This window comes from Schistocerca nitens, chromosome 3 (assembly GCF_023898315.1).
Source record: "Schistocerca nitens isolate TAMUIC-IGC-003100 chromosome 3, iqSchNite1.1, whole genome shotgun sequence".
NCBI lineage: Eukaryota > Metazoa > Arthropoda > Insecta > Orthoptera > Acrididae > Schistocerca > Schistocerca nitens.
The window spans coordinates 497,538,606-497,557,228 of record NC_064616.1 but is presented as its reverse complement, the minus strand read 5'-3'; the positions used below and the strand labels follow the sequence as shown (position 1 = coordinate 497,557,228).

The window sequence follows — 18,623 nt, the reverse complement described above, 5'->3', positions numbered from 1 at the left end:
ATAATGAGTATGCTTCGAATATTGGCAGGACTGGTGTAACTGGCTATACATAAACCATATCGGGCATATCGGGCAAAAATTTAGAGAGAAATTATAGTCCTGGAACCACGTCGACTGGGGTCTACATCTGCCTGTGCTCCCAGGCAGGATATAAAGACCTGTAATTTATGAAATATTATTGTGCGACGTCACCATAAGACTCGTAAACACACTGACGGAAGAAATTTCAATACCAAAAAATAGTTAATGTATAGTAATGAAACGTTACTGTGAGCGTGACACAAGACATTTCAAATGCGAAATGCTGGTAAGTTAATAAAGGGTGTAACCGTCAGAATGTTGAATGCAAGTATGCAAACGTGCGTGCGTTGTTTCGTACAGGTGCTGGATGTGTATTTGTGGTTGCACTTGACCGCTCTATACAGGGACGGTTAATTCTGGTTCTGGATGACACTGGAGTTGTCTTCCAATGATATCGAATATGTGCTCGATTGGAGATAGATTTGGTGATCGAGCAGCCGAAGCCAACATGTCGACTCCCAGTTGAGCATGTTCGGTTACAACAGTGGTATGTGGATGAGCGTTATGCTGTTGGAAAACATCCCCTGGCACGCTGTTCACGAATGGCAGCACAACAGCTCGAATCACCAGACTGATGAACAAATTTCCAGTCAGGGTGCGCGGGATAACCACGAGAGTGCTGCTGCCGTCATACGAAATCGTACCCCAGACCATAAGTCTAGGTGTAGGTCCAGTGCATCTAGCATGGAGGCAGACTGGTTGCAGGCCCTCAAGTGGTCTCCTCCTAACCAACACACGGCTATCACTGGCACCGAGAAAGAACCAGCTTTCATCATAAAACACAACAAATTTCCACCCCGCCCTTCAATGAGCCCTCGCTTGACACCACTGAAGTCGTAAATGGCGGTCGTTTGTGGTCGGTGGAATGCACGCTACAGGGCGTCTGGTTCGGAGCTGTCCTTGAAGTAACCGATTCATGACAGCTCTTTGTGTCACTGTGGTTCAGCTGTTGCTCATACTGCGGCTGCAGATGTCGTAGTACGTATCAAAGCCATAGGCCGAACGCGATGGTTTTCCCTCTCGATAGTGTCACATGGCCGTCTGGAGCCCGGTCTTCTTGCGACCATACAGTCTCGAGACAACCGCTGCCAGCAATCCTGTACAGTGGGTAATTCCTACCAAGTCTTTCTGCAGTATCGCAGAAGGAACACCCAGAATCTCGCAGCCCTATTACACGACCGCGTTCAAACTCAGTGAGGTGTTGATAATGGCGTCTTTGCGCCTTAAAGGCATTATTGTCTGAAATCAACTCATGACGTCCAATCTTAAAGATAACTAGCGCTTTCGACCACTACAGCGTTTATTTAAAAGAAACCTGATTTGAATCATACTGGCGCTACTAGCGCCACTCTTACGTTAGTGGTGCGAAATTTGTATAGACATCATGTTTCAGATGTAGAAACGCACATAACAACTTTCGTTTATGTCGCACAACTGCGACTTGTTGTTGCAGTTTTCCCATCAGTGTAGCTGCGGAAGTAATCCGAAGTATACGGGGTGAGTCATGTAAGGCGTAACATCCGTATTTTTCGTCAACGGTTACGCATATCGACAAGCAATTTTCGGGAAATCTTACACCGTCGAGTGGCACTTTGACTTTGAAACCTGTCATATAAAAATTCGAGAAATGTACTAGAATTTCAGAGCACGGTGGCCGGAATCGGCGACGGGGGCATCTGTGCGAGAAGGCGCCGGGGGCTTATCAGGAACTGTTGTAGGGCCCTCCTAGGCTTGTACCACCATAAAACGGTTATCATAGACAGCTGGCGTCTACTGTCTCGCCGCCGCAGCATAGGTAATAGGGGTAGAGGTCACTATCGTCGGTCGAATACGATCGTCAGAGGGCGTATGCACGAAACGGCGTTGCAACTATTCCGTACGTACATGGCTTACCTGTCTACAGTCGTAGCAGATCCTCGGTTGACCGCCGTAAATAATTATCGCCCGGCAACCAGCGATCGTGAGATCTGACGCTACATGGCAGCGCCCGTTAAGGACAGGGTAAGTTTCGAAGGTCTTCCATTCTTCGGCCGTATGGTCGAGGATTATGCCATAGGGTCGAAGAGCAAGAGTGACTAAATCCGCTGGAACTTCAACTGGTAGCTCAATCACGCACACATTTTGTATTCCAGTCCAAAACGTTCAAGTGGTACTACACCCACGTTTCCGTCAGAGTGGCAGAATCGGTAAACTTCCGTCGAGTGGCTGAGAGATCTGTCAGAGGCGTCATCGTCAGTGAATTTGAGATATACAGTGTTGGAGACGATAGACGAGTGAATGCCCAGCCGCTCTTACGGACCAATGTGTATCACGTCTCGAAAAATCTCTGAACTTCGTGGCCCTTGGGGCTGGAGTACGTTGCGTAAAACTGCAGCTTGATCGTGGCTTTCCGATATGAAAGAGCCCTCGGATGTCAGGAACGTAGTCATGACACTCGATACTAGCCCGGAAACACGACACGGAGCGGCTGGGTGGTCCGCACCGCTCCACAGCCAAAGGCCGACTTATCATTAGGCTATCCGATCTCGACTCACAACTAGACCCAAACTTCCATATGTCATCAACCACGCATCTACAACCTGTACTCGTACATCCATTATATGTATTCCCATACAGGCGAGACGTTTTACTTGAAAGTCGCTTGCCCGGTGTCGGTGGATAAATAAGATATTGCAATGCCTCTGTTATTCCTAATTACGATCAGTGTCCCTTTTGGATATGCATCAAAGTTCCGAACGAAACGGGTACTGCAGTGTCGAATATATCCGCCGACGTCGGGGAAGCGACTTCCAAGTAAAATGTCTTGCGTGTATGGGAATATACACAATGGGTGTACGAGTACAGGTTGTAGACACGTGGTTGATGACATATGGAAGTCTGTGTCTGCCGTGAATGGTGCTCGGATAGCCTAAGGATAAGGCGACCGCCCACGATAAGCGTAACATCTGGGTTCGAGTCCAGGTCCAACACAAATATTCATTGTCATAATCCCATCATACAGCTCATGATTGTCCACATTCACAATTGCGAATACGTTTCGTGCACTCAGCTTAGAGAACATGGTGATTCCTGAAACTGTTTCCAGTGTACAAGCTGTTTGGAAGGGCAAGTGGTATGGTGTGGATGTCCGGATATCCGTCCCGAGAGGAGCCAAATGAGAGCGCCGCAGGGAGCAGCCAACCGCGGGAGGGATCAACACAGAAATAGCGGCCGCGCTCTGACCTGCTGCTACGTCGGGTTAGCAGCAACTACGTCACGAAAAGCCCAGATGCCTATAACTTGAACTTCTTGCGAATATTCCAATAAATATCACATTGCAAAATAAAAAAAAAATAATTTTTTTTTATTTCAATCAACACGTAGTTGCTCTTAATTTTAATATTTACCCGTAAATACATTTAGTGAAAACTAGTTCTGTCTAGTTTAGCTAGAACGTGTTCTTACTAGTTGAAACTAGTTGATACTGATAGCCTTAGTTACAACTAGAATTTACTACTGGTCAAAAGCGAAAGTCAGTTAAAACTTGTTTTAACTAGGCAAAACGCGTTTTGACGAAGTGGCTCAGTAAAAACTAGTTTTAACTAGTAAGAACACGTTCTAACTAAAAACAGGTTATGACTGTAACATACACTCCTGGAAATTGAAATAAGAACACCGTGAATTCATTGTCCCACGAAGGGGAAACTTTATTGACACATTCCTGGGGTCAGATACATCACATGATCACACTGACAGAACCACAGGCACATAGACACAGGCAACAGAGCATGCACAATGTCGGCACTAGTACAGTGTATATCCACCTTTCGCAGCAATGCAGGCTGCTATTCTCCCATGGAGACGATCGTAGAGATGCTGGATGTAGTCCTGTGGAACGGCTTGCCATGCCATTTCCACCTGGCGCCTCAGTTGGACCAGCGTTCGTGCTGGACGTGCAGACCGCGTGAGACGACGCTTCATCCAGTCCCAAACATGCTCAATGGGGGACAGATCCGGAGATCTTGCTGGCCAGGGTAGTTGACTTACACCTTCTAGAGCACGTTGGGTGGCACGGGATACATGCGGACGTGCATTGTCCTGTTGGAACAGCAAGTTCCCTTGCCGGTCTAGGAATGGTAGAACGATGGGTTCGATGACGGTTTGGATGTACCGTGCACTATTCAGTGTCCCCTCGACGATCACCAGTGGTGTACGGCCAGTGTAGGACATCGCTCCCCACACCATGATGCCGGGTGTTGGCCCTGTGTGCCTCGGTCGTATGCAGTCCTGATTGTGGCGCTCACCTGCACGGCGCCAAACACGCATACGACCATCATTGGCACCAAGGCACAAGCGACTCTCATCGCTGAAGACGACACGTCTCCATTCGTCCCTCCATTCACGCCTGTCGCGACACCACTGGAGGCGGGCTGCACGATGTTGGGGCGTGAGCGGAAGACGGCCTAACGGTGTGCGGGACCGTAGCCCAGCTTCATGGAGACGGTTGCGAATGGTCCTCGCCGATACCCCAGGAGCAACAGTGTCCCTAATTTGCTGGGAAGTGGCGGTGCGGTCCCCTACGGCACTGCGTAGGATCCTACGGTCTTGGCGTGCATCCGTGCGTCGCTGCGGTCCGGTCCCAGGTCGACGGGCACGTGCACCTTCCGCCGACCACTGGCGACAACATCGATGTACTGTGGAGACCTCACGCCCCACGTGTTGAGCAATTCGGCGGTACGTCCACCCGGCCTCCCGCATGCCCACTATACGCCCTCGCTCAAAGTCCGTCAACTGCACACACGGTTCACGTCCACGCTGTCGCGGCATGCTACCAGTGTTAAAGACTGCGATGGAGCTCCGTATGCCACGGCAAACTGGCTGACACTGACGGCGGCGGTGCACAAATGCTGCGCAGCTAGCGCCATTCGACGGCCAACACCGCGGTTCCTGGTGTGTCCGCTGTGCCGTGCGTGTGATCATTGCTTGTACAGCCCTCTCGCAGTGTCCGGAGCAAGTATGGTGGGTCTGACACACCGGTGTCAATGTGTTCTTTTTTCCATTTCCAGGAGTGTATATGACTGAAATAACAGACTATAAAAAAATATTGAGTTTTCTCAATAGAAGGCACTTAGAGAAGCAAACTTCGCCTTTATTTGCCTTTTTGTCTAGTTGAAAATTTATTGCACTGTTTCAGATGTACGTGATCGTGGACGATTCAAATTACGCCTTCGAATTGCCCTTTGAGTGCATGGGAGACGCTAAATCGGGAACTGAGGAAGCCATTTGAGTTTATTCTCATTCCCAGCTGAATATCATATAACTTACGTGTTTTACTAATACAAATTATTCATGAATATAAGCATTTTATAATATATCATAAATTAGTAAGAAGTAGTGTCTTGTATTAACAATCATTAATTACTGAGAAATAAAGTACTATTACCCCTTATTTTTAGTCATTATAAACGACCAGCTGAGACTTGCATTGCCTTATCTGGTGGCTGGGGACCGTGTGACAATGAGCGAGGGGGGGGGGGGGAGGGGGCGGGGCGGGCACCATGTAACAACAATGCTGTAACCCCCACCACCATTCACTTGTTATTCGTTCTCTATGAAACGCTGTTCTATGAGCATGTGCGATGTGTCCACGGTGCGACCCAGCTACTTTTTGAGTTAAGACGCACGTATGAACTGGCAGCAACACGCTCACCCCGCCTACCAAGCAACCAGATAAGATAACGTAAGTCCCAGCAGGTCTCTTGGCGATTGCAACGATTTCTTCTACAGTCCATGCATCAGTGTAATAATTAAAAAAAAAAAGAGAAAAGACAACCTGCTTCCAACTCAGCGATAAAGTATATATGGTCAAAAGGAAACAGACCTCATACTTACCCCAGCAGTACCAAGGCATTTTCCATTACGCGAATTTCCAAGGGGGTAGTGGGTGGCGGTGGGTAGGGGAAGAACTTTCTGCCCATCCCAAAAAAAAGTTATAAAACAAATTTCGTTAATTGGTGTAGACTTGTACCAACATACTTTTTAAACAGGTATTGATGCGTAAGTAGTGTTGAGAACCTGAAAATATCCTTTAACTCACTCTTAGCAGCAACAACGAGTTTTCAGTAACTCGCACTAAAGCTGGGGGTACTTAACGACCACAAAAAAGGTAAATATTTAAAATTTCACTAACTTTTGTTGACTGTTATACATGACATACTGTTTGAAGAGATGCTGATGTTTAAGTAGGTCCTAACCTGAAAAAGTTGAATATAATATTCACCGTAGAAAATTACATTTACTACTTGACTTAAATTTTGGGGCTAAGTTAACTGAAAATTTTAAAACATTTTAGGAACCTGGTACAGGAATTCAGTAGTACAAAATTTTAAAATAGAGGGTGTTACAAAAAGGTACGGCCAAACTTTCAGGAAACATTCCTCACACACAAAGAAAGAAAATATCTTATGTGGACATGTATCCGGAAACGCTTACTTTCCATGTTAGAGCTCATTTCATTAATTCTCATCAAATCACATTTGTCATGGAATGGAAACACACAGAAACAGAACGTACCAGCGTGACTTCAAACACTTTGTTACAGGAAATGTTCAAAATGTTCTCCGTCGCATGGAATCCCTGATGCGCTGATGCAGCCCTCGAGAATGGCGTATTTTATCACAGCCGTCCACAATACGAGCACGAAGAGTCTCTACATTTGGTACCGGGGTTGCGTAGACAAGAGCTTTCAAATGCCCCCCACAAATGAAAGTCAAGAGGGTTGAGGTCAGGAGAGCGTGGAGGCCATGGAATTGGTCCGCCTCTACCAATCCATCGGTCACCGAATCTGTTCTTGAGAAGCGTACGAACACTTCGACTGAAATGTGCAGGAGCTCCATCGTGAATGAATCACATGTTGTGTCGTACTAGTAAAGGCACATGTTCTAGCAGCACAGGTAGAGTATCCAGTATGAAATCATGATAACGTGCTCCATTGAGCGTAGATGGAAGAGCATGGGGCCCAATCAAGACATCACCAACACTGCCTGCCCAAACGTTCACAGAAAATCTGTGTTGATGACGTGATTGCACAATTGTGTGCAGATTCTCGTCAGCCCACACACGTTGACTGTGAAAATTTACAATCTGATCACGTTGGAATGAAGCCTCATCCGTAAAGAGAACATTTGCACTGAAATGAGGATTGACACATTGTTGGATGAACCATTCGCAGAAATGTACCCGTGGAGGCCAATCAGCTGCTGACAGTGCCTGCACACGCTGTACATGGTACGGAAACAACTGGTTCTCCTATAGCACTCTCCATACAGTGACGTGGTCAACGTTACCTTGTACAGCAGCAACTTCTCTGACGCTGACATTAGGGTTATCGTCAACTGCACGAAGAATTGCCTCGTCCATTGCAGGTGTGCTCGTCGTTCTAGGTCTTCCCAGTCGCGAGTCATAGGCTGGAATGTTCCGTGCTCCCTAAGACGCCGATCAATTGCTTCGAACGTCTTCCTGTCGGGACACCTTCGTTCTGGAAATCTGTCTCGATACAAACGTACCGCGCCATGGCTATTGCCCGGTGCTAATCCATACATCAAATGGGGATCTGTCAACTCCGCATTTGTAAACATTGCACTGACTGCAAAAACACGTTCGTGATGAACACTAACCTGTTGATGCTACGTACTGATGTGCTTGATGCTAGTACTGTAGAGCAATGAGTCGCATGTCAACACAAGCACCGTAGTCAACATTACCTTCCTTCAATTGGGCCAACTGGCGGTGAATCGAGGAAGTACAGTACACACTGACGAAACTAAAATGAGCTCTAACATGGAAACTAAGCGTTTCCGGACACATGTCCACATAACATCTTTTCTTTATTTGTGTGTAAGGAATGTTTCCTGAAAGTTTGGCCGTACCTTTTTGTAACACCCTGTATAAAGTAACTGACTCGTTTACAGTATTTTCGAAAGGTGGGCACAAATTCCCCGCTTTTCTCTCCGCCCCTTCGTATTGTGAGGGTTAATGTCTGGATACTTTCGATCGTGGCGGCGACCTGGGGGGAGGTCTCACTCTTCCCACGTTTTGGAGAGACACAGCAGTATTCCTGGCACAAATCGTCGAGGATTATGAGAATGTTGGCAGTGCGAAGATACCACAGCTTTCGCCCTTACTATTTGTTGTAACTACTGGTAACCAGATGACGTTCGAAAGAAAAAAGTTGTTCGTGACAAAATAAATGTGTAGGAATAAAGATGATCTTGACAGTACGCTACACACAGAAACCAGAACAGTAAAAATGAAACCACAAACAAAATACACTTCAACGTATAAGAACAGCAGAAAATGTAAGATACACTGACGAAAAAAGTATATCGCAACACCATTAAATAATTAATGTAGAATAACGAAAGTTCGAGAGTTAATTTGTCTAGGTAAGTTATTTAGATGAATAATATTGCAAGATCATAGGTTAATGTAAGCGCGAGATAAGCCATTGAAAATGTGAAATGCTAGTACTATGATAACCGGTGTAACTGCCAGAATGTTGGATGCAATCACGCAAACGTGCGTGCATTGTGTTGTACATGTGCCTGATTTCAGTTTGTGGGATGGAGTTTCATGCGTGTTGCGCTTGGGCGGTCAGTACAGGGACGGTAAACTCTGCTTGGGGATGACGCTGGAGTTTTTGTCTTACGATGTCCCATATGTGCCCGATTGGAGACAGATTTGGTGACAAGCAGCCTAAGGCAGCATGTCGACATTCAGCAGAGCATGTTGGGTTACAAGAGCAGTATGTGGGCGACCATTAGGCTGTTGGCAGCACAACAGGTCGAATCTTCAGACTGACGTACAGATTTGCAGTCAGGTTGCGTGGGTTAACTACGAGAGGGCTCCTGCTTTCATACGAAATCGTTCCCCAGATCATGACTCCAGGTGTAGTGCCAGTGTGTCGAGCACGCAGACAGGTCGGCTGCAACCCCTCAACTGGCCTCCTTTCATTGTGTCACTGTGGTATCATAATGGTATCTATGAATTAAGCAGTCAGAACTGCAAGAGTTGTATCTGCAGAACTTTTGACATAGTTTACAAATAACAAATCAAAACGCTGAAGTATATATCATTTCCTTTGTTGCTCGTGGAACTGCTGAAGCAAGTACATCACTCACCAACGAACATTAAATGGGAACAACCGGAGCAGCCAGCAGCAGACACCTTCCTCTTCTGGAAACCTGTCACACAAAAATTGCAGGAAACTCAAGGAAGAATTATTCAAAAGATTCCTATGCACACAGATTATATTTCATATAAAATCAGGCACACATGAATACAGGAACAAAAATTCACATCACTTAACCAAAGTTATAGTATATGTTGTTGGCTGTGAGGTAAGTAGGCATGAATGTCATCAAGTAAAGATAGTAACTTCTTGTAGGAAACAGCTCTTTAGTTTCTTCTTTTAAAATATGCGCTTCTGAAACTGCAGTCTTTTTTTTCTTTATCTTAAAATGTTCGATTTCACAGTGGCTATTAAGGAAACGTTGACACGTGCTCACACAATGAAATTTCATATCTCTACTGGCCGCTGGCTGCAGTGACCGAGCGGTTCTAGGCGCTTCAGTCTGGAACCACGCGACCGCTACGGTCCTAGGTTCGAATACTGCCTCGGGCATGGATGTGTGTGTTGTCCATAGGTTAGTTAGGTTTAAGTAGTTCTAAGTTCTAGGGGACTGATGACCTCAGATGTAAAGTCCCATAGTGCTCAGAGCCATTTGAACCATTCTACAGGCGAATGATAGGATTTTATCGAAAACTTATAATTGGTGATAATGAACCGAAAAATTGATTTTTCTGCTGTTTGGCATCTGTTAATGGGCCTCACTTTGTTGATGTAGGAAAGGCAGTTAGTAATTTTACACGATACAGCAGGTTGTAGGAGCATTTATTTGTAGCACCAGTTTTGCAGTGTACTGCTGCGTTGACCCCAATTTATCACTCCCGAAAAAATACAAATTGCGAAGCTACAAAAGTTAATAAGTACTATCAATCAAACTTTCAACCACTACATATATTCTTTGAAAAGGAATTCAGCTGCCATTGGAGGCTTACTGTGAACGTAATTATCCCTTTAGCTGCCATTGGAGGTTTACTGTGAACGTAATTATCCCTTTTGATCACTGAGATTCCCCTCACATGTATATCTACATCGAATGGTTTTTTAATTAGTGGCACACTCAGAAATGCAATAGTGGTTCACCGGCCGGCTGGAGTGACCGAGCGGTTCTAGGCGCTTCAGTCTGGAATCGCGCGACCGCTACGGTCGCGGGTTCGAATCCTGCCTCGGCCATAGATGTGTGTGTCCCCTTAGGTTAGCTAGGTTTAAGTAGTTCTAAGTTCAAGGGGACTGATGACCTCAGATGTTAAGTCCCATAGTGCTCAGAGCCATTTGAACCATTTGAAGTTGTTCACCATTCCAAATATTGACACTCACCTCCTAACGACAGTATTTCTGTCTATCTATATCTGTATTTCACACACTACCCCTCCGTCTATTTCGCTCACATAGTAAAATAAATACTTCTCAACATAAATGAATCGACACAGGACACATATGGCAAGGCATAGATCGAAGGAACGTGTTTAGTTAAGGTGAAATCGAATCTAAAAGATAAATCGGAAACACTACTAACACAAAATACATAATGGCTCTGAGCACTATGGGACTCAACTTCTGAGGTCATTAGTCCCCTAGAACTTAGAACTAGTTAAACCTAACTAACCTAAGGACATCACAAACATCCATGCCCGAGGCAGGATTCGAACCTGCGACCGTAGCGGTCTTGCGGTTCCAGACTGCAGCGCCTTTAACCGCACGGCCACTTCGGCCGGCACAAAATACATATACATACTTTAGTCTGAGGAGTGTAAAAAGAGATCTGTGTGCAACAGAGGTGCAACATATAGTCGCACTATTCTCCATTAAATGTGCAGTGTTGCAAACCAGTGAGGGAATAGACCAATTATCAAACTCAAGAACATCTGAAACATGAGCATGCAGACGACGCTTCCAGATATAACCAAAAACAGACGAAATGAGGTAAGTAAAGGTCACACTTCAATAGCCTATGTTCCAAACTGTTGTTGGATCTAGAACTAAACCAGAACTGTAAATATGTTTGATTCCAGACAACTGATGAAGTTCTAAATAAGTAATAGTAAACCTGAAGATGAAACCAACATACATTTTTAGTCGTTGCAAAGACGGCTTTGAAATACCTCGAGTATTTATATGTCAACTATTGGCGCCATGACTACAGAAATGAAAGAAGACAGTATTGTTGCGCACATGACTAACAAGCAAACCCTCTTATTTATTTTTCAATAATATATGACCATACACTATATTGATATATTCTAATAGATAGATTTAGACAATACAAACTTATGTTTATAGCATTTGTTAGAGAACTCTCTGAAAGTTTTGACTGAAACACCGTCTTTGAAGTTTTGAATGTTACAGTGATAAAAAACAGATAGCAAAACGTTACTGCAACTTCTATAGAAACGAGTCCCCAGTTATAACAGTCGAAGGGTGTGAAACGAAAACAGTGACAATCTGTATATTGATCACGTCACAAAAGAAACTAAGGAGAAATTTCTAACAGGAATTAAAAGTCAGGGACAAGAAATTAAAGCTTTGATACCTGCCAGTGTCGTAGTAATCTTAACTTTAAAAATTACTTTTAAACTTGAGTATTGTTTCCCTTTTTATTATGTTCTACCCCAAGAATTGATCTCAATAAAGAAGTTAAAAGTTATGTTTACAGTCCAGTTTATTCCCCTAATAAATATCCCCTAACTGTCAAGCAGGATTTTCAACTTGGTTATACAACCAGTAATGAAGCAGTGTTGCAGAACACTTATTCCAATAAAAAATATCAGCTTAACACTGTTTTTTTGTGTAACTTATCAGTTAATCTTTAAAAGGCATAAATGCCCGTACATTTATGAATTTTAGGCATTTGTCCAGGGCATTATCCTGGGCATATGCCCCAATCTACAAATACCCAGGTATTTTACACCGCTAAGTCGGGGTAAGTTAGGCGGTACTGAGACAATTACATTAGGAAGTAAGACACTAAAAGTAGTAGATGAGTCATATTATTTGGCCAGCAAAATAATGAGATGGCTGAAATAAACAGGATGTACAATGCAGATTGTTAATAGCAAGAAAAGCATTTCTGACAGAAATTTTTTAATATCGAATGCTAATTTATGGGGAAATGCTAAAAAGTCTGTTCTGAAGCTATTTGTCTCGAATGTAGTCTCGTGGAACATTATGGTTCAGATTAGAAGAGAATAGAAGCTACTGAAATGTTGCGCTACAAGAGACTACTGAGGATTAGATAGACATGTCGGAAACCAAATGAGAAGGTACTGTAAGAAACTAAAGAAGAAAAGAAATTTATGGCACAACTCGAGCAAAAGAAGCGATCATTTGATAGAATGCAGCCTGAGGCATCAAAGTATCGTCGGTTCGGTAATAGAGAGAAGTGTGTGTGATAAAAATTGTAAAGAGAGATCAATCCTGGGAAGCAGCATCAAACCAATTTTCAGATTGAGGAGCACAACGACAATATGTGTGTCATGTTCATGCGAATACTGCTGCATGTGGTTATACCCACCAAGAAAATGAGTACTCGTTTAAAGTAAAAATAGCCAAACTCGGTATACAAATTAAGTTGACACCTAAAATATTACGTCTGTCGTCTAACGACAGTGGTGTGTTGTGGACAAACGAGGAGGCTACGGATGCCCTGGCAATTACGTCCTCCTAGACTTCGACAGGAATTTTATACGACAACGTCTTGATATGCGCGCACTGGAGGAATAATAGAAACGAATGAGATGCAATGCTGGTCATCGGGTGAAAAATCCTGCCAGGAGAGCCTGAGAATTCTCACATAAAACCCTTTAAAATTATTGTATAAAAACTCAACCATAAATGTGAATGAGATTAACATAATTAAAGGCAAGTTTTCCTGCACGTACATTTCACTTAGTTGGACTGCAAGTTCACCGCCACTGGACATGTGATCATTACTTTACTAATTTTCAAATTCGGTAATAAATATTTACTGTGGTGAAATATAGTTGTCTATAGTGGAACTTCAAAAGTGATCAAACGATAAATAACTTGTTCAATTTTTGACCGGAATCCTAGAGAATTTAAATTCTTGTTGTAAGATAGCTATATGAGAAAAATAGCTAGTTATTTGAGTCATTTCTACCCCTATCATGAATAATATAAAATATACTTAATATTGGAGCAACCGATACATGTACATTATCTTGCTGGATCATATAAGGAAGGTAGTGTTACTCTTGGACTGAACAACACTGCTATTCTTGTTAAATTGCTGATACACACTATCAGTTCGTTGAAATGGGTTTATAATGTGGTAAAAAACTTCTGAAAAAGGAAATTAGGTCCCGACATTGACACTGCAGAATGGGACTTAAAACAGGTCATATGCCAAGCACAGAATAAAGCAGTTCGAACTGTACCTGACACAATGGCGGATTAACGGAATTTTGTGGGTGCGGACGGTTGCCTGGAAGAGAAAGAAGGTCCAAAGTCCTTAAAAACTAAGGAAGAAAACCTTCTAAAACTACAGTGTTAAACTGTTTTTATACTTAAAAAATGCAAAGAAGTGCTGCTAAAATATGATTTACCTTAGTACAAATACCTTTACATCCCTTAGAAATGTTTAGCATTCAAAGCCTTTTTCTGGGCAACTTCGTTTCTATAAGTGTTAACATGAAAATCACAAGCTCTGTCTTTTGCCAACACAGAGCTGCTAAGCAAATAAAAAGTTAGTAAACCGAAATTAGAATAAAGTACTTTCAAAATTGTTGTTCTTAATTTGTTGACAGCTATATTTGAGTTTAGTTCATGAAAATATACACTTTAATTTTTTCAGTTTGAAACCTCCCCTTAGAAAAATTTATGAATGATTGTGCTGATAAACCCTTTACGTTATTTGATTTTCAAACAGCTGAGCAAAACTGAACGTACTCAGACATTTCTCTCCTTACTTATTCTGATCATAACTAAACTGACACACAATATTTTTAGCGCGACGCATTCTGGCTTTCAACAATCCCTACAAAAGAATGACCCTGACTAACAATAACCTATGCCATCTCTCTCCCCACATCCACCACTGCTGGCGGCTCACCTCCAACCGCGCAACGCTACGCACTGTTCACATCCAACTGCCCAACACTACAATAGTGAATATTACAACAATGCCAACAAGCCACTGAGTGCACACAGCACAGCCAGTGATTTTCATACAGAGCGCTACGTGGTATTACCATTATAAAAACCTAAACAGCCTACTTACAAGTTATATTTGTAAATTCTTGACCAAATACTTCAAAGGATTTTATACTTTTTTATAATTTTTGTTTTCTATATGATTTACTGTGATACTCATTCTGAAACAAACATTGTAGGAATAAATATGCAATACCTATATGATTATATTAGTAAAACATTGTATATGAGACTAATACCTCGAAATTAGTACAATTGAAACAGTAAGAATGAGACCGTCACAGTAACTCGGAAGCTTACTTAAGTCACTTAAAACCTTAGTCTTTCGTTTAATGTTTATTTTTGTAGTACAATGAGTGGTTAAAACGTAGCATAGAAGACCTTTTTACAAATAATTACTGTGTTTCTATTTTTCATTTTAGTTCTCTACACACACTGTATATATTTGTTATGCTTCATGAATGATACCGTCCAATGTGCACATTATTCAATTTTTATACAAAATTGTAAAGAGTAATATAAGTGTATGAATTCTAATTACTTAAGAAAACACAGGAAAAGAAGAAAGGATCAACAATAACGATATAATTAAAGGTAAAATTTCTGGAGTGCAAAACTGCAAACACTTAACTGCATAGCTAGGCAGAAGTGTTCTGTTTGAATCTTCCCTTTTTCATTTTTCCACCCACAGCTTTATCTCTGCCTTCAGATAGGAAATGCTGTCACTTTCAGCCTCCCAGTTACCTTAAAGTACTTTGTAGACGAAGTTTTAGCATCACTAATCACTGAATCGATGGCCGTTGTTGAAGATGAACAGATTTCAGGTAGAATTATGTTGAGATTGTAGAGAGTGATAACGTCTGTAGGGAATCTGTTTTCTAGGTCGATGTTTATTGTGTCAAGAACAGGGTTAAAAACATTGATGAACAGATTTTAGGTAGAAGTGTTTTGAGATTGTAGAGACTGATAACGTCTTTAGAGAATCTGTTTTCTAGATCAATGTTTATTGTGTCAAGAACAGGGTTAAAATCATTCACTCTAAAATGTTTTTCTGGACTTCATGAATCAACGTTAGCTCTGTTAACTTGTCGAGATATGATCTTATGAATAGTGCTTAAAGTATCGGTAAAGATTTAAGTTGTTTTGTAACAACAATAGTCCATATTAGGATGAACCTACTGAGAGGTAATGTTTGGCTGAGCACATCAACAAGTCAAACGAGAATTATTATGAATTCTCCTTTAGGAATTGCATATAAAAGGGTCGTATCTATTGAGCTAGAGGTATGACACGATTTCTTTCACAAATTTGTCACAAATGTTGACATATTTGTCATCTTCAAAAGACCCCTTGTTTTTATTGTCACTTTCAGAAAGCGAAGAGAAAATTTTCGTTTACTTTTATGTAGTAAGGTGGTCATGTCATTTTGGTTTTTATATGTTATCGATGTGCACGTCATAGAGAGAGTAATTTACGTTACTGTCGTGGCATGGTCTTTACCTCTGCACAGTCTGATTCATTCTTAGTTGAAGTGTGGTAGGTGATGGACATATTCAGTAGCAGTGTGTTGTTGCACTGATTGTATATGACAGCAAGGATGAGTAAGAGGATTACATTAGAAAGCGAAGAGAACATATATTTTGAATTATGTTATTATTTTTGAAGAGAAGAGTCTTGAGGTAAGGACTGCAGCACTGTGCAGCTAGGAATGATTATTGTCAGCTAGTTAAATTGCTCAGAGCTGAGAGAGAGACCACCCCACTTATTTGAGTAAGCTGTTTCATTTTTATGGAAATTTTCTGTTAACGTAGTAGCCTTTTTAAATTATTGTTCACTTTGTTGAGTATAGTACTGTTCAGATTAATATTATGTGTGAAGGACACGCGAAGTCTTACTCTGTCTTTTTAATACATGCTTCATTCTAAAATCATTGTCTTGGAATATCATTTCATAGGAGTAGTTACTCTCCCCACCCTACTGTTTATCATTACTCGTTACCATACGCAACAGTGTGAATATGTATTTAGAAACATAAATCTAGTTTAGCAGCTGCTTGCTTGCTGTTTGCTGCTGTGCTTTCAAGAAATCTGCAACAATGTTACCAAGTCGCGAGGTAAGTGGGGATTTTGATTAGAGCCATATAATTGTTTGGCTTCAGTTACGCATTTAATATAAAACAAGTTCCATTCAGATCAGTTACAGCTCAGTTCCAATCAGGTTCTGTTTAGTTAAAGGTTAACATATTAGTTTAAGTTGGATAACAGTTCGTGGGGACGAAATTTGGTAATACGTAAACCTTTATAGAGTGAAAGGTAAAATTGGGTTAAATTTTATACACGCACAAATATAGTGGGGAGGTTACAAAGTTTGTGGTGACCATTGAGTGTTTGTTTCGACAGATTTTTTCTGGTTATCGCAGATTAAAAAAAACTTACCAAATCTTCTCTGATCATATCCTGGTAACTACATCTCAGAAAAATAGTCATATGAGTTTTGTGACCCATCTCAGTGGTCTCATCAAACCCAACACTACAGAGTTCTGTGTAATATTTGCGAAATACTAACTTCACCACAGCGTTCAATCAAGTCATTTTGTACAAGTTTACAAACAGGTCTACCTCTGTTACTGTCAGAGCTAATTCAGTATCTCCACATTCTTTGACACGAAATTTCATCAATTCTTTAAAGTTATCTTTATTTGTTAGGCTGGGTTCTTTCGAGAAAACAGGGCCATTATGATGATTCCCGCTGAAAGGAATGTTCTACCCCCCAAGCGATATGCGGTAACGCTTTGTAAGGAAAATGACAACTTTTTTCCATTTCTTTTTGCTCTTTTCATTTGTGTGTGTCCACTTGACTTTCAATGGATTTCTTGGCGTATCCGTAAGCAACTACAAAGACTTTAGCAAGTTTTACAGCTTGCTGATGATATAACGTTTTGCTGCTTGGTATTCCAAGTCATTGGCGTTTCCTAGTACGACAGAGAATTTTGTTTAGGATGAAAGGTGCCACTGGAATACATACATCGTATGGCATGCAAATTCTCAAATGGTTTAGGTATGTAGATGACGTTCTTCTACTTTACAGTGGCTATACTGCTGAGTGTGAGTCTTTCGTCTGTTATTTCAATGCACAGTACACTAAATGTAAATGTCGTGTGACTAGGGCTTCCCGTCGGGTAGACCGTTCGCCGGGTGCAAGTCTTTCGATTTGACTCCACTTCTGCGATCTGCGCGTCGATGGGGATGAAATGATGATGATTAGGACAACACAACACCCAGTCCCTGAGCGGAGAAAATCTCCGACCCAGCCGGAAGTCGAACCCGGGCCCTTAGGATTGACATTCTGTCGCACTGACCACTCAGCTACTGGGGGCGGACACAGTAGACTGATATTCGTTTTGCTATTGAGTATCCGTCTGATGTTACTATCCCTTGCCTAGATCTGGTCATCACTTTAAAAGATAGTGTTTTTTTCTTTTGGTGTTTATAGGAAGCACTCTCCGACTGACTTGGTCATTCATTCTTCTTCCAATCATCCCATGAGTTATAAAAAATTGGTTGTTAGAGCGTACTTGCGTCGCCTGCACAACAGTCCACTTTCCACTGAAGCTTTCAAAACTGATTATGGTACTATTTTCCTCATTGCTATTTCCAATGGATATAACAGCGGTTTTTTTTCAGAGCATTAGCAATGAGATTCTTAAAATGATGTCTGGTTCCTCTCTACGACAGTCAGGGTTTTACTGCTCACTAGTTCCCATACACGCTAACGTCCCTGCGGTCATATATCACCGTTTGCCATATTATGGGAGTGTGTCAGAACGCATAAGCAGACTGCTAAAAAAGAAGGGTGTTATACCTGCATTTGTTATTCCTCATAATTTCAGAACCAGATATAGACATAGAGAGTAATGTGGCACCAACTTGTATATGAACGCTGCGGTTTAAGCAATAAAACGTCACGAGGGAACATATATAGGTCAAACAGATAGAGGTTTTAGTACGCAGTTTAAGGAACACCTCAATGTGAATAATCCAAGCTCCTCCTTGGCGTTACATTTGCGGGAAACGGGACAATCGGTAACGAGTGAAGAAGACAGCCTTGATATTTTATGCGTTGAGAATAAAGGGACAATGTTACATATTTTAGAGGGGTACATATTTTTAGGGATATCAGGCAGTCTCCTTTACAGACATTGAACAGCCAG

The 18,623-nt window shown here is 42.0% G+C and overlaps 1 protein-coding gene across 1 annotated transcript in view; it reads left to right on the top strand.

Annotated features, from left to right (window-relative positions):
* Positions 1–5,509, top strand: part of LOC126248425 (antifreeze protein Maxi-like) — a 96,149-nt gene extending 90,640 nt beyond the window's left edge. Inside the window, exon 5 of the mRNA XM_049949393.1 lies at positions 5,255–5,509. Within this exon, the coding sequence (XP_049805350.1) occupies positions 5,255–5,347 (93 nt within the window). The 3' untranslated portion in view covers positions 5,348–5,509. The remainder of the gene's footprint in view (positions 1–5,254) is intronic.
* The last annotated feature ends 13,114 nt before the right edge of the window (positions 5,510–18,623 follow it).